Raw genomic sequence first — 14834 nt, forward strand, 5'->3', positions numbered from 1 at the left:
AGAGCAACAATATGCTGCTGTGGTGGTGGTGTAAAATTGTATTCAATGATGTTGGTATTACAGTGGGGTGTTCTTATTTGTTCCACATTTCTCTATATCTCAAACTGCATGAGTAAGACCAGTCAAATGCCTGGTCTTTACATTCACTTACTGTACCTAACCAAAACTGTGAATGATAGTCAAAGCTAAGTCCAGACGGAAATTCACTCACTACATACATGACAGCACTGTGAATTGGAGACTTTTGAAGGCCATATAGATGTCACGTTTTCACCTCTGTGTCACCCAGGCCCAGGCAGCGTCTGTTGTGACAGGGAGATGGATGGGGAAGTGGTCCTCTCATTACAGACAGGTAGAGCTGGGTGGAACTCTAATGGGTTGGCTGAGGATTGTCAGGAGACATCACATGATGGATCTCTGCACTTCAGAAGGGATAATAGCAAGATATTGAACGTTCAGTTGCCTGTCACTACTATTGTGGAGGAGACCTGAAATATCATGATTCATTTATATCATAACCCTGGAAGAGTTGGTTGTTGTTGTTGGATTCCCTTTACAGAGCGGTAATCCACAGGAAATAGTAAGAGACTATGTCATTGATTGATTGGTTACTCTTGATTGTAACAGAAGTTGATCATTTATCTGTAATTAGGAAGACTTCAAAACATAATCTCTGTCCCAAATGGCACCCTATTCCCTATATATTGTGCGCTAATTTAGATGAGGGCATGGCATCCTATTCCATATTCAGTGCACTGCAGTGCACTAGGGTATAGGGTTCCATTTGAGATGCAAACCTAGTGTTGAAATATTTGGTATGTTCAGAATATGAACCCGGGCAATGGAATGCAAAGACAATATCTGAAACAGTAGTGTGATGTCAGGATTTCGTGAATGCTTTTGATAATGCTGTCACTGTATGGTTATTTTTCTCAGTTGTTCAGGTAGTCAAATGTGCGTATGTTGCTGGCTCCAAAGAAACATCACAAAAGCAGTAGAGGACAACTGATCAAAGGCGAGAACTGAGTCCCATTTGAAATGTAGACAACTTGGTCTATCTGTCGACAGCACTCTAATACTGTCAAGCAAGCACTTCTCTCTGTGTGTCTGTCAGATCCCTGCCTTGAATTACAATTCTCTATTCTCTCCTGTTTGTTAGGAAAATTGCTTCCCAGTGGAGTTTCAAATGCTTGATGGTATGTTTGGAAATGGGATAGCTAACTACCTTATCTTTCTATGCTCTCTTCCTCTTTTTCTTTTAATCCCCCCTCTTCTCTCTCACCCTCTTTCTCTCTCTCGCTTGCTGTCTCTCCTCTTCTCTCTCGGTCTCTCTCTCTCGGTCTCTCCTCAATCTCGGTCTCTCTCTCTCGCTTGCTGTCTCTCCTCCTCTCTCTCGGTCTCTCTCTGTCTCTCTCTCTCGCCTGCTGTCTCTCCTCCTCTCTCTCGGTCTCTCTCTCTCGCTTACTGTCTCTCCTCCTCTCTCTCGGTCTCTGTCTCTCTCGGTCTCTCTCTCTCGCCTGCTGTCTCATCCTCTTTCTCAGTCTCTCTCTCTCTTGCTTGCTGTCTCTCCTCCTCTCTCTCGGTCTCTCTCTCTCTTGCTTGCTGTCTCTCCTCTCTCTTGGTCTCTCTCTCTCTTGCTTGCTGTCTCTCCTCCTCTCTCTCTCTCTCTCGCTTGCTGTCTCTCTCTCCATCTGCTCTCCTTGCCTCTGTGTAATGACCCTTCTCCCTCAGAGACCAATTACTCACTAACCATAACCACTCTCATTAATAGTTATGAAACAGACAGATGGATAGTTTTCATGCAACACTGTTGTAATTTAACATATACATGTACTGTAACTGTAGTTGGCCTTCTCCTGCTGGTAATGACTGTGATTGGAGGTTGGGACATTCAAACTGCTCTTTCCACAACTTTGAACAGACCCTTAGTATTAAGACCATCTGAACATACAATGTGAAGTATCCAATGTGGTTAAGTTGAAAATAATGAGTTATTTATTTTTCACTTGGAAACTTGATTTAATACAGATCTGATTAAGCCTCCTTTACTGTAATATTGCCTCAATCAAAACTGTGATGAAGCAGTATTAAATCAAATCATATTCTATTTTGTCACATACACATGGTTAGCAGATGTTAATGTGAGTGTAGCGAAATGCTTTATACAACCAAATGCACCACTTGGGTAATGCATCTGGAGAAGAGTTGACAAGTAGCTGGCTCTCTGGTTACATTGTTTGTTGGGCAACAAACTGAGCAACCAACTGCAAGTTATTCTTCAAAGTTCCCCATGCTTTAGGATTCAGCAGTGAAGGAAAGCTAGTGCACCTTGTTATAGTTGGCCTGGACAGTACTAGTGGAGCTGTCATCTTATGTTAAGCAGCCTGCTGCCTAATGAAGGCCAAGTAGGTCAGGGAAGCCAGCAGCACAGAAAGATGGTCCTCTGTGGGGTGAGAGAGGCTGCATACTGTACTTCAGATGTTCTCTCTCTGAAGGTGTAGAGGAGACCAACTTCCAGACTCCCCTCACACACTGTCTCCGTCCCAAATGGCCCATAGGGCTCTGGTCAAAAGTATTGCACTCTATAGGGAATAGGGTGCAGTTTGGGAAACAGCCACTGTAACACCTCAGATTAAAACAAATATCCCTAAACAGCAGAGCAGATATACTTACTGTAAATAAAAAAGGTTTTATAACTCTTTTCCAATAATTTTTCAGATTGTCATGTTCAATAGGCAAATATAGCAATCAAGCATGATTTTCAAGAAGATCGCCTCCCAATCTTGACAGTTCCTCTCCAAGTGTAATTTGTGTTATTTCTAGACATGATGGCTATATCATAAACATATAAATCATTACTGTGTGGGCTGTCATTGTGTGCTTCCAAAGTTACCGTTGCTACACACTCGAGGCTCCCGAGTAGCGCAGCGGTCTAAGGCACTGCATCTCAGTGCAAGAGGCGTCACTACAGTCCCTGGTTCGAATCCAGGCTGTATCACATCCAGCCGTGATTGGGAGTCCCATAGGGCGGCGCACAATTGGCCCAGCGTCGTCACTGTAAATAAGAATTTGTTCTTAACTGACTTGCCTAGTTTAAATATAGGTTATATAAAAATCTAAATGCTCTAAAGCTGTTAGCATTTATACTTTGTTGAAAACCAGGCAGCTAAAGCCAGTCAACTAGCAGAGACAGCCTTCTAGACTACATCCATTCCTCCACGGTGAGTGATGCCATGATCCTGGGGTTCAACCCCCAGTGCCATTAGAGGATCACAGGGGCCAATAATAGTCCAATAATAACAGGGCTGGCTGCTTTCTCTCTGCCACCCGTTGAGCCCCCTTCTTTCCTGCTGCTCGACCCGGCGGGTTCTGCTTCCTGTCCTGACGAACTTCACACAGTCAACACAGCTGAATGAGGGCTCTCTGCCTGCTGCAATTACTATGATGCGCCTAGCATGATCTGTTCTGTTGTACAGTGCAACCAGAAGAAGACTCAGTGAAGATGTTGTTGTCAGTGTTGGTTGGTGGAGAGGAGGAGGCTTTTCTCTTTTGACTGTGATTAGACTGGGTTGTGGTTCATATTACAATTACATTTATTCCCAGCTTGTAATCAGAAGAACTCAAAATAAAAATAAACAATCTTCATTTCCATCCTACCTTATGTCAGGAGATTTGCATAATGCAATGATACATGTTTTTTCAAAAATTCACTCCAGAGGGTCTGTGAATGAAAAGTAATAAGGGAGTGAAAATTATTTATAAAAAGGTTTACGTGTCAAAAGTCAGACCTCGCTGAAATAAAAATGGATGTCCCTCCCCTCAGCAAAATATATTTTACCTAAACACTCCTAGGAGGCTTAAAAATAAAAGTGACACCCCCCTATACCCAAAATTATAATTAAAACAACGTGGATAGCAGTGAACATGCCTACCATTTACCCTCACTTCATGGATAGACCAGAGGCTTAGATATGCCATATTAAAAACTGTTATTGTCCTGTAAGCATCACATGGCAACACAGGATTTCTATAGCGCAGAGGGCTGTGGGCCAGAAGGTTGTGGGTTCACGGACAGCCGTGGACAAGAGTAGTACTGGAAAGATCAAATTTATAGTAAGTGCATTGCATGAATCTGTCATCGTATTTGCAGGTCCGAGAAACAATAGCCTTTTATAAACATGTCCTACAATTCTACGTAATTTTACATATAAGCAGAATATTTTTTATACCACACAAATTACTGAAATTACAGTATAAGAATGGACAGAGATATGTCTTATCATATTTCTCTAATGCCAAATCAGTGTGTGTCTTGTTTGCAACAAAACTGTCTCTATTTTCAAATAACTCAATCTGAGATGTCATTAAGAATCTGAGCATGGTACTTTAAAAGTTTTGCATACTTTTCCACCCCAGACACTCTACTCAGCAAACTGGATGTAATCTATCAAAGTGCCATCTGTTTTGTCACCAAAGTCCCATATACTACCCACCACTGCGACCTGTGCTCTCGTGGGCAGGCCCTCACTACATATCCGCCGCCAAAACCCACTGGCCCCAGGTCATCTATAAGTCTTTGCTAGGTAAAGCCCCTCCTTATCTCAGCTCGCTGGTCACCATAGCAACACCTACCCGTAGCCTGCGCTCTAGTAGGTATATTGCACTGGTCTCTCTGCACTGATCTCCAAAGCCAACACTTCCTTTGGCCGCCTTTCCTTCCAGTTCTCTGCTGCCAATGACTGGAATTAATTGCAAAAATCACTGAAGCTGGAGTCTTATATCTCCCTCTCTAACTTTAAGCACCAGCTGTCAGAGCAGCTTACGATCACTGTACCTGTACACAGCCCATCTGTAAAGAGCTTACCCTCTTGTTCTTTTGCACCCCAGTATCTCTACTTGCACATCATCTGCACATCTATCACTCCAGTATTAATGCTAAATTTTAATTATTTTGCTTCTAGGGCCTATTTATTGCCTACCTCCCTACTCTTCTACATTTGCACACACTGTACATAAATATAAAAATCTTTATTTTCTATTGTGTTATTGACTGTACGTTTGTTTATGTGTAACCCTGTGTTGTTGTTTGTGTCGCACTGCTTTGCTTTATCTTGGCCAGGTCGCAGTTGTAAATGAGAACTTGTTCTCAACTGGCCTACCTGGTTAAATAAAGGTGAAATAAAAGACAGAGTAGGCCTACCGACACACAAAAATGCTTTAACTGCTGGCTACTCTTCTTCTGTGGCGTAACCCAACAAGAGAAGGTCACAAGTGTTTCCCTAAACTATGTGGGTTAAAACATATTCCATTGTACAGAAAGTGAATAGCTTAATCAATTGACAGTGACAGAATTAGGCTCCTTCCCAAGCAAAGTCAATTTTTCTCCTCGGCTATAGAAGGTTATAGCTCAGCTGCTGAATGTCAAAGAAACAAAACAATGATTTCACCATATGCATCGGAGTCACGTATTTACAACTTGTTTGTAGCATAAAGCATCGTGGACCAAAGCGTTCTTATAGATCACTTTTGAATAAAATACCCCCTCAATTCGAGTCCTGGTTTTAACTTAGCCTACCTCCGTGTCAGTGAAGGGTTGTTATTTAAAGAGTGCATGGTGGGTGGAGGAATTGGCAGACAAATCTATGGATATTGCAGCCAATAGCCCAATTTCGTCTGACAAACCTACCTCTTATTTTTTAAATAAGAAGAAATAGGCTCCAAAACAAAGTCCTCTTGTTGTTAGTAACGTCTAATTTTAAATTAAGATTGTTTAATTCAATTATGTATACTGGAATTTGCCTACTTTGAGCACCATGAGCAGTCCATTTCTGATTGATTCTGCCGAGGCTGCTGCAGCAAGCTATAGTATCAACGTTTATCTCCGGTCCTCCTCATCTTCGCACTCTCTTTTTCAAACTGAAAATAACATAGGCTATAGGCTAGTCTGCCCGCAAGATAGACCTAATAAAAAAAATGTTGGGGCGGGAAGAAGCCTTTGACTCTCCTACTGAACTGCCAATGTAGGCCTACACAGCGCAGCACTGGTTAGGCAGCACACAGAAAAGGTTTTTATCCGCAAGGGCAGAGCAGGCCGGGGCTCAGGGTTGTAATATTCATTGTGGTGTGTAATGCAGCCTAGTTATTTTTACACCATCCCAGCAGCTATCTTAGAAATGTAACTTTGCTCTGTGCTTCTCCGAGCATGCATTTCGTAGCTTATAGCCTATAGGCACACTTGATATTGTGCGCCCAGTGAATAATCAGAGATCAAGGGCGGCATCAGGCACACATTGATATATAGCCTAATAAGCAACTGATTCTAAAATACAGAAATATATATATATATACATTTTATCAATTACAAATGCCATGACCCTCCCCTGGACAAGATCAAAAAGACTAAAGCCTGCCCTTAACTGCAATTGAAAAAGCCCTCCCCCATTTTCCTCCAGGTACCAATTCTGTACATTTCGATCCAACCCTAAAATAAAAATGGTCTTTCTCCATATGGTTCGAGTAGAGTAATGATCTACCATGAGACATCACCAGGGGATAGGATGCCGCTCCCGCTGTTCCACCATTGATATTCATGGAGATTCACTAATGACAAGCACATCAAAGTACCAGTTAGCCAGTCTAAGCCATGGGCCCAGGAAAACTAGCTAGTGTCGCAGAATTATGAAATCGAAGCTGAACTGTGACAGTATTCTTGAAGTGAAGCTTTTTACTCCTTGACATGTCCTCTTTGTCTGTCATTCTCTATGCTAGGAACCCAATACTCCTCTGGTTTTGTGAGTGTTTAAATAACCTCTCAGAAACTAATGCTTCACTGACAATACATTATGTGTGTGTTGAAAATACTGATTTAGGATCTCAGCTCTCCATACGCAATCCTAACCTTCACAATTATTAGAGTAGATTTGAGAAATAATTATTACTGAGTACATTGTTTTGAGAGCACTAAGCGCATAAACAAAAGGAACATACAATGTCTACCGTCTGGATTTCCAGTTGTTCTAACAGTTTGTTGTTGTTTCTCCCCTCCTGTCTTCACAGCTCCTATCAGGAACATCATCTGCAGCGGTTCCCAGGCTGTGGACTGAACAGACACCATGAAGGGTCTATCAAGCAGCCGCAGTCACCACCATGTGGTCACCTGTGACCCTGGTTCCTACGATGCCCTAGGCCATGGTCACCACCCTGATCGCAAGCCCTACTTGATCAACCAAATGGACATGCCCATGTCCCACCCCTCTGACCACCCCTACTACGGCCAGGTCCAGAGCCACATCCAGCAGAGGAACCACGCTGCCTTCCCCTCAGACAGTAGTGTGGTGCCCTATGGGACCTTCCCCAGACGACACTACAGCAGCTCACACTACGAGCTGAAGGATCAGATGGGGAAGGATGAGTGTCCTGTGGTGCCCTATGGTGTGGGTGTTGGTGTGGGTAACATGGTCCCCAACAAGGGCGTAAACGTCCGCCTGCCAGTCAACCTGCTGGACCAGTTTGAGAGGCAGCCGTCGTTCACGCGGGATGGGTACCACACGTTGCAGTACAAGAGGACGGCTCTGGAGCAACGCAGCGACAGCCCCGGACGCATCCGCCACCTGGTCCACTCCGTCCAGAAACTCTTCGCCAAGTCCCACTCCCTGGAGGGGCCACACACGCACTCCAAGCAGGGCAGCATCAATGGCAGCAGGAATAGCCCCGAGAGTGAGACGCCCCCCACGCAGAAGCACCGCAAACGCAGCAAGAGCAGGGAGCGCTGCAAGTCGGCAGAGCCAAAGCAAAGGAGCGCCACCTCGGGGTACTGGAGCTCAGATGACCTCCTGGATGACCGAGACGTCTGCCACAGCCACAGCCTGTTCCACAGCCCCACCGGAGTCATGACCATGGGCCGCCACCCGGACAAGTCCCAGTCGCAGTACTTCATGGAGGCCTACAACACCATCAGCGAACACGCTCTGAAAACGTCGCGCAGTAATAACGATGTAGTAAAACACACCTGTGTCCCCTCCCATATCCCCATAAGCATGGACGCCCAACTCATGAAGAAGAGCCTGTGGTCGTCCAGTCTAACGGTGAGCAGGGCTCGCCAAGTCTACCAGAAGGCCTCGGTTAACTTAGATCATAAAGCACTAGTGAAATCTGAGGCTTGTCAGCAGGAGCGCTCATGCCAGTTCTTGCAGGTATGCAATTCTTAAAATGTACCCCTAAACCTCCCCCTCGTCCACCTAGTTACCTCACTGGAGAGGACCTACCCCCCCTCCACTTTCATTTGATTTGAAGAGAGAAGTAAGTGCAAGCCCAGTAGTGGCCTTACTTTCTTTAGTAGGCTTTTTTCTTTTAAACCCATCAGTGACTGGCATTATTTCCTGTTTATAAACCTCTTAATTTCATAGATTTCCCAGTTTTGGGGTTCCTTAATTCTTTCCTAATGTGTGTGTGTGTGTGTGTGTGTGTGTGTGTGTGTGTGTGTGTGCAAGAATGATTGTGTACTATTCTCCTGATGTTGTTCACTAAGATTGTTGCTAAACCCATCAAATCTGAAATTCCACATTCAAGACAGTTGGCCCAACAGAAGCACAAATAGCACATCTCTAAATAGATCTAAGCACTCCACTTCCACTCAGTTTTTACAGCAGTATCAAAAGAAGGATTATAAATTATTATGATGTTCATGTAGCTAAATTATATGTAAATGTTGTTCTGTGCAGTATGCTAGTTTCTCATCTCTTTCTCACTTGTTCTATATTCTAAATCAGTCAAAACAAAATCAATACGGCTCTTCCATTTTTACATAACAATCCCCATTGGACATTTTCTTTTTTACTTTGCAAACAAAACCAACAAACCACAGGACTAAGTAATTCAAATTAAACAAATTCAAATAACTCAAATAAAATAAAACACCAAAAGAAGGTTCATTATAAAATATAGCCTAAACAAGTAGGCAAGGAATTTTGTAGTAATAAAAAACAAATAGGTGGAGACATCAATCAGCAGATAACTTCCACTCAATCAGAAAAGTTTTGAATGTTAGGAAGAAAGTCCATCAAAGGACCCCAGATTTTCCTGAATTGAGAGTAGCTTTTCCTGATAGAGCATGATATTTTCTCTGGGGTACAATATGACATCACCTCCTTCAACCATTGTCGTGTTGATGGAGCATGTTCTGATTTCCATTTTGTTCAGATGCACTTTTTACCTGCTGTAGCAGCACGAAGAAATACATATTTGTTTGTGCTATCTGATACTGTATTTAACAAGGTTATATTCCCTAACACCCACATCCTGGTGTAATTTTGAAGTTCTGTCTCTAATATCTCTGATGTAATTTTACTGATATTTTTTCACAAATTCTATAGGTAGGGACAACTCCATAGCAGAGGCAATAATCTCCTGTATTTATCTCACATCTAGGATATTTGTCAGTTATCTTATCAAGTAAATTCAGTCTATATGCAGTAAACTATGTCTTGTGCAACATATTGAATTGCATCTGTCTATGTTTGGTTGTCATCAAGAAGCTCTGAGAGGTTTCAATCAAGTCATCCCAGTCAACTGAGTCATAATTACAACCTATGTCTCTGTCCCATTTGTATGTTAGGTTATTATATGTAGGTAGATTATTATTGAGTATGTTATACATCCTTGAGATCAGACCTCGTGTTGACCTAGTACTATGGATACGATTTTTGAGCAGTGATTCCTCAGGAGTATTAGGGAAATTGTATTTTGTCATTTCTTTTACCCAGTGCCATATCTAAAGTTTTTTTTTTTTTTAACTAGTTTGAGGAAGCTCATGCTCGTCTTCGAGTTGTTTAAATGATATGAATGTATTTTCCTTTATATACGTCCCCAACAATAGAAATTCCTTTAGAGTTCCATAAATGTATTGTTCTATTAGCAATTGCCTTTGGAATAAGTGGATTGTTCATTAATGGAATAGATCTTTAATTTTGGCCCATTCCTCCTGACAGAGCTGGTGTAGCTGAGTCAGGTTTGTAGGCCTCCATACTCGCACACGCTTTTTCAGTTCTGCCCACAAATTTTCCATGGGATTGAGGTCAGGGCTTTGTGATGACCACTCCAATACCTTGACTTTGTTGTCCTTAAGCCATTTTGCCACAACTTTGGAAGTATGCTTGGGGTCATTGTCCATTTGGAAGACCCATTTGCAACCAAGCTTTAACTTCCTGACTGATGTCTTGAGATGTTGCTTCAATATTTCCACATAATTTTCCATCCTCATGATGCCATCTATTTTGGGAAGTGCACCAGTCCCTCCTACAGCAAAGCACCCCCACAATATGATGCTGCCACCCCCTTGCTTCACGGTTGGGATGGTGTTCTTCGGCTTGCAAGCATCCCCCTTTTTCCTCCAAACATAACGATGGTCATTATGGCCAAATAGTTCTATTTTTGTTTCATCAGACCAGAGGACATTTCTCCAAAAAGTATGATCTTTGTCCCCATGTGCAGTTGCAAACTGTAGTCTGGCTTTTTTATTGCGGTTTTGGAGCAATGTCTTCTTCCTTGCTGAGCGGCCTTTCAGGTTATGTCAATATAGGACTCGTTTTACTGTGGATATAGATACATTTGTACCTATTTCCTCCAGTATCTTCACAAGGTCCTTTGCTGTTGTTCTGGGATTGATTTGCACTTTTTGTACCAAAGTACGTTCATCTCTGAGACAGAACCCGTCTCCTTCCTGAGCGGTATGGTGGCTGCGTGGTCCCATGGTGTTTATACTTGCGTACTATTGTTTGTATAGATGAATGTGGTACCTTCATGCATTTGGAAATTACTTCCAAGGATGAACCAGACTTGTGGAGGTCTACCATTTTTTTCTGAGGTCTTGGCTGATTTCTTATAATTTTCTTATGATGTCAAGCAAAGAGGCACTGAGTTTGAAGGTAGGCCTTGAAATACATCCACAGGTACACCTCCAATTGACAAAAATTATGTCAATTAGCCTATCAGAAGCTTTTAAAGCCATGACATAATTTTCTGGAATCTTCCAAGCTATTTAAAAGTGTTTTTTTCACAATGATTTTGAACATTCAAAGCAACTGGGAAACGTCCATGGCAGGCACTGTTGTCAACTTAGCTTGCTACATCACTTCTGAAGGATAGGAAGCAGAGCACCGCCATCAATCAACCTACACCACTGCACACACACCTGTTGTTACTATGACAACTAGCAAAGCCTTGTCAGCAGATGACCGCTGTCTGAACACACACATACGATTTGGTCACTTTTAACTTGCTGTTTGGACAGTCAGTAGTCAGAATTACAGAAAATAACCTGTGGTAACCTAGGTTACCACATTGGCTCACAGCAAATACCTCCCCTTTTCGAACACAATTTTCTTGTCTGCTTGTTTTAGTGAATTACAAAACTACATTTAAGAAAAGTAGAACATGACTAAAGATTACTTTTAAACATTGCCTGCTCCCAAGTTTTCTAACTACTGAAAATTGTAGGTCTTCCCTCATGCCCCTTTTCATGATGGTGCTAGCAGCCACTTGAGTGAGTGTTAGCCAGTTACCGACCAGAACATTAAGCTAGCCAAGACCAAAAACACAAAGAAACAGACCGTACAGCTACCAGTAGTGAAGGGCGTTACAAACGGACTGTACTAAACAAGTTAAATGTCTTACCTGTGATGAAATGTTTTCCACACACATAGCTACGTGTAGCCTACTTGGACACATGGTCCCCACATTTCCCACACCGAATAGCCTGAACCCTCAGGGCTCTTCTCGCAGGCTCTATTTCCCTACGTGGGAGCATTGCGAACCGTAGGTTGGGATTTTTTTAACCTGTTTGCATGTACGTTGAACAACACAGCAGCTTTCCGGCATGTTTTGTTATTTCTGTATAACAAAAGATCAGCGACAAATTTGACTCTTTTACAATGGGGGTCGATAGGAAAGAATGTTTGTTTTCCCAATTTGTGGGCGTGGTCGAGTGGAATTCCTTCTTATTACGTGAATACGGACTTGGAGTATTGGTCTGCATAGATGTTTCCCATTTACTCCCTCATATCCTGCTGTCTTTTTCTGCTGTAATATAGTTACCCTGTTACCATAGAAACACCTACCAACATTATTGGCAGGTTTGTGTCGAAGGCTGGGATAGGATAGCAGTGGCTGCATTATTAGTACAAATGGAGACCAGTTTTGTCCGTTAGTTCAGTGCCATGGGAGAATTGATGCCCAAAATGTTATGCAGCTTTTCTGAAATCAAAACTTCTAAATTAGTGTAGTTATTTTGTCATCGATGTTATGTTGTGAGTAGATTTGTTGAGTTATGGATACTGTATTCTGTACATATATGTCCACACAAACAGTTCAACAGGTTTAACCCAGTGACAAATACACAAACATACAGTACTCAATTACTGACATATTCTTATAACTCAAAATGATTTGCTACCGCTGTAGCCAAGCTACACAACATTCAGATCTTCAACTATTCATCCCCACACCATGTGCAGTGAACAGTTCGGATCAGTAGATGAAAGTAAACAGGGCTGTTATAGTGGAGTGATCACAACAACAAAGCACTGAACACATCCAGTATGCTAGGTAAGGTACATGTGGGTCTGTGTGAACTTGTGAAGATAGGCCTATTTCTGTGGCGAGCAGGGGACAGAGGCAGCACAAGCACGGTGTGTACTGTGTTGAAGTGTGTGGGCATACAGCCGGTTGGCGGTTATAGAGTCGCTCTGCCTCCACAGCCTCCTTTTATAAACAACCTGCTCATTTCTGTTCTGACGTCAAAGGCCCTAGCATCCTAGTCTGCTCTGCTCTGGCTTTCTCCTCAGTTACCAAGGCTCTGTGGTGATTCATGTAATTACTAAGACTTCAGAGGAGTGGGATTCTCTCTTCTCCAGCATCAACTTAATCTCCAAAGTATTTTTGTATGCTCTATGCTAACTACCCAAATGAGGTATATCATTGGAAGATAAATTGATACTCTCTGGTAACAAATGTTATCAAAGTGTCTGAGTTAACCTTTTTGAGCCAAGGGTGCAATAATTTCTCTCAGTATGGAGGAATGGATTTAGTTGTATTCATATTAATACTTCATCTATTAAGCAACTAATAATAGTTTCAGTCCAGGTTGTGTTTGTGCCCTAGTTATAATATTTAGTTTAGCCCATATATATGGCTAGCTCATTGTTTCTTCTTCAATTTTTTATTTTCCTTAACCCACAATAGTAGTAAGAGTCAGATTATTTCAAATGTCATACCACCCTGACACCCTAGTTCTCTGTGAGCATCCTGTTGATAAGGCTGTGCCCATAGGGAGACTGCAAGCTAACAGATGCCCAGGTTGTCAGGAAGGGGTTTTAAGTGTAATCATGCGAACTCACACCAGTCTCTTAATTACCAATTACCTTCAACGCTCAGTACGAGACAGAGAGATAAATAGAGGTGCATCTGACTGTTGGATATTGTTGTGGCGCCTCGTTTGCCGGACTGGACAAGGTGGATGGTATATGACACCATGCAGTCATCCGTGGAGGTGCCTGAAGCCCTGTTGTCACCTTCCCTATCCCCACAGGTTCCCCAGGATGAGTGGAGTGGCTTCTCACCTCTGGAGGGGAAGGAGGACGATATCCCGTGTCGGCGCATGCGCAGCGGCAGCTACGTGAAGGCTATGGCAGAGGATGAAGACAGCGGAGACTCAGAGGAAAGTCCTAAGCTGTGTCCAAAGATCCAGGCCCAAGGTCGACGGGCCAGCTATCTCAAAGCCACCCAGCCATCACTGACTGAAATGACCACCTTAAAGTAAGACTCCTCACCTTAACTCATTTTAAAATAACTTTAACTTTAAATTAATGTAACTAACTATCATAGTTCTTATGATGTCGCATTCTTTGGGGCATGGGATGTACCTACTGAAATGTTTACTGCAGTGGTGTAGAAGCATAGCGTGAAGAAATCAGACAACAGTGTCAGGATGAGGTCCTCCAACCTCCAGCTTTAATGGTACTTTGGACTCCCTTCAAGTGGTGGATAATTTGATACCATTATATAGAGAGGCTGCTCGTAGCCTTCAGTATCACTCTGACATATCTGGGGCTTACAGCTCGCATTTGTGAATTTATTTAAGCGGCATCCAAGTCAAAAGACAACCCAGCCTGGTGCTTATACATCCCCTCTGCATCCTTTTCCACTCAATGAGTAAAGAGTATTAACGTTTCAAACAGCAGGGGAAATGAATGTAAGGTTCTCCTAGTTTTACATGAAGTGGCTAAAGTGAAAAACACTTGTGTAAATGAACATTTCAGTTAATGATCTTAATTCTAGTCTTATTGGTTCATTGCAATGTGCACAATGAACAAATCTGTCAATCCTTGAGCAACACAAACATCTCAATGTGAAATGGATCTTTGACAAACGTTTCACTAAAGGCATTGGTTGAAGGACAACATAAGTGAAAAACATGGCTGACTGTGATCCATGTTCTGAACTCTACTTGTATTGCCTTTTTGTCTGAAGGTCTGCATGCTTCTTGGCCTTTGATAGCGTACTGTGCCTCTCCTAGTTATTTTGTTCCAGTTCTGAACTCCACTAGGTGCTAGAAACAGTTTGGCAGGCCCTCGGACTGCGTTTACACAGGCAGCCCAACTCTGATATATTTTTCACTAATTGGTCTTTTGACGAATCAGGTCAGCTCTGAGACAACAGGTTTGATGTGAAAAGATCTGATGTGACTGGTCAAAATACCAGTTAGTGGAAGGGCTGCCTGTGTAAATGCATGGTTCAGCCTATTGCTCCACTCACTGTGTGGTGTAATGATGTGATAATCT

The 14834-nt window shown here is 42.6% G+C and overlaps 1 protein-coding gene across 7 annotated transcripts in view; it reads left to right on the top strand.

Annotated features, from left to right (window-relative positions):
* Window positions 1-14834, top strand: part of LOC129824058 (disks large-associated protein 1-like) — a 127552-nt gene that overhangs the window by 84365 nt on the left and 28353 nt on the right. For 6 of the 7 annotated variants that reach the window (XM_055883351.1, XM_055883345.1, XM_055883346.1 and 3 more), the window contains 2 exons: window positions 7057-8192; window positions 13583-13809. In XM_055883351.1, the coding sequence (XP_055739326.1) occupies window positions 7113-8192; window positions 13583-13809 (1307 nt within the window). In that variant the 5' untranslated portion in view covers window positions 7057-7112. The remainder of the gene's footprint in view (window positions 1-7056; window positions 8193-13582; window positions 13810-14834) is intronic. The other variant, XM_055883348.1, reaches the window with a different exon arrangement.

This window comes from Salvelinus fontinalis, chromosome 26, assembly GCF_029448725.1.
Source record: "Salvelinus fontinalis isolate EN_2023a chromosome 26, ASM2944872v1, whole genome shotgun sequence".
Lineage (NCBI taxonomy): Eukaryota > Metazoa > Chordata > Actinopteri > Salmoniformes > Salmonidae > Salvelinus > Salvelinus fontinalis.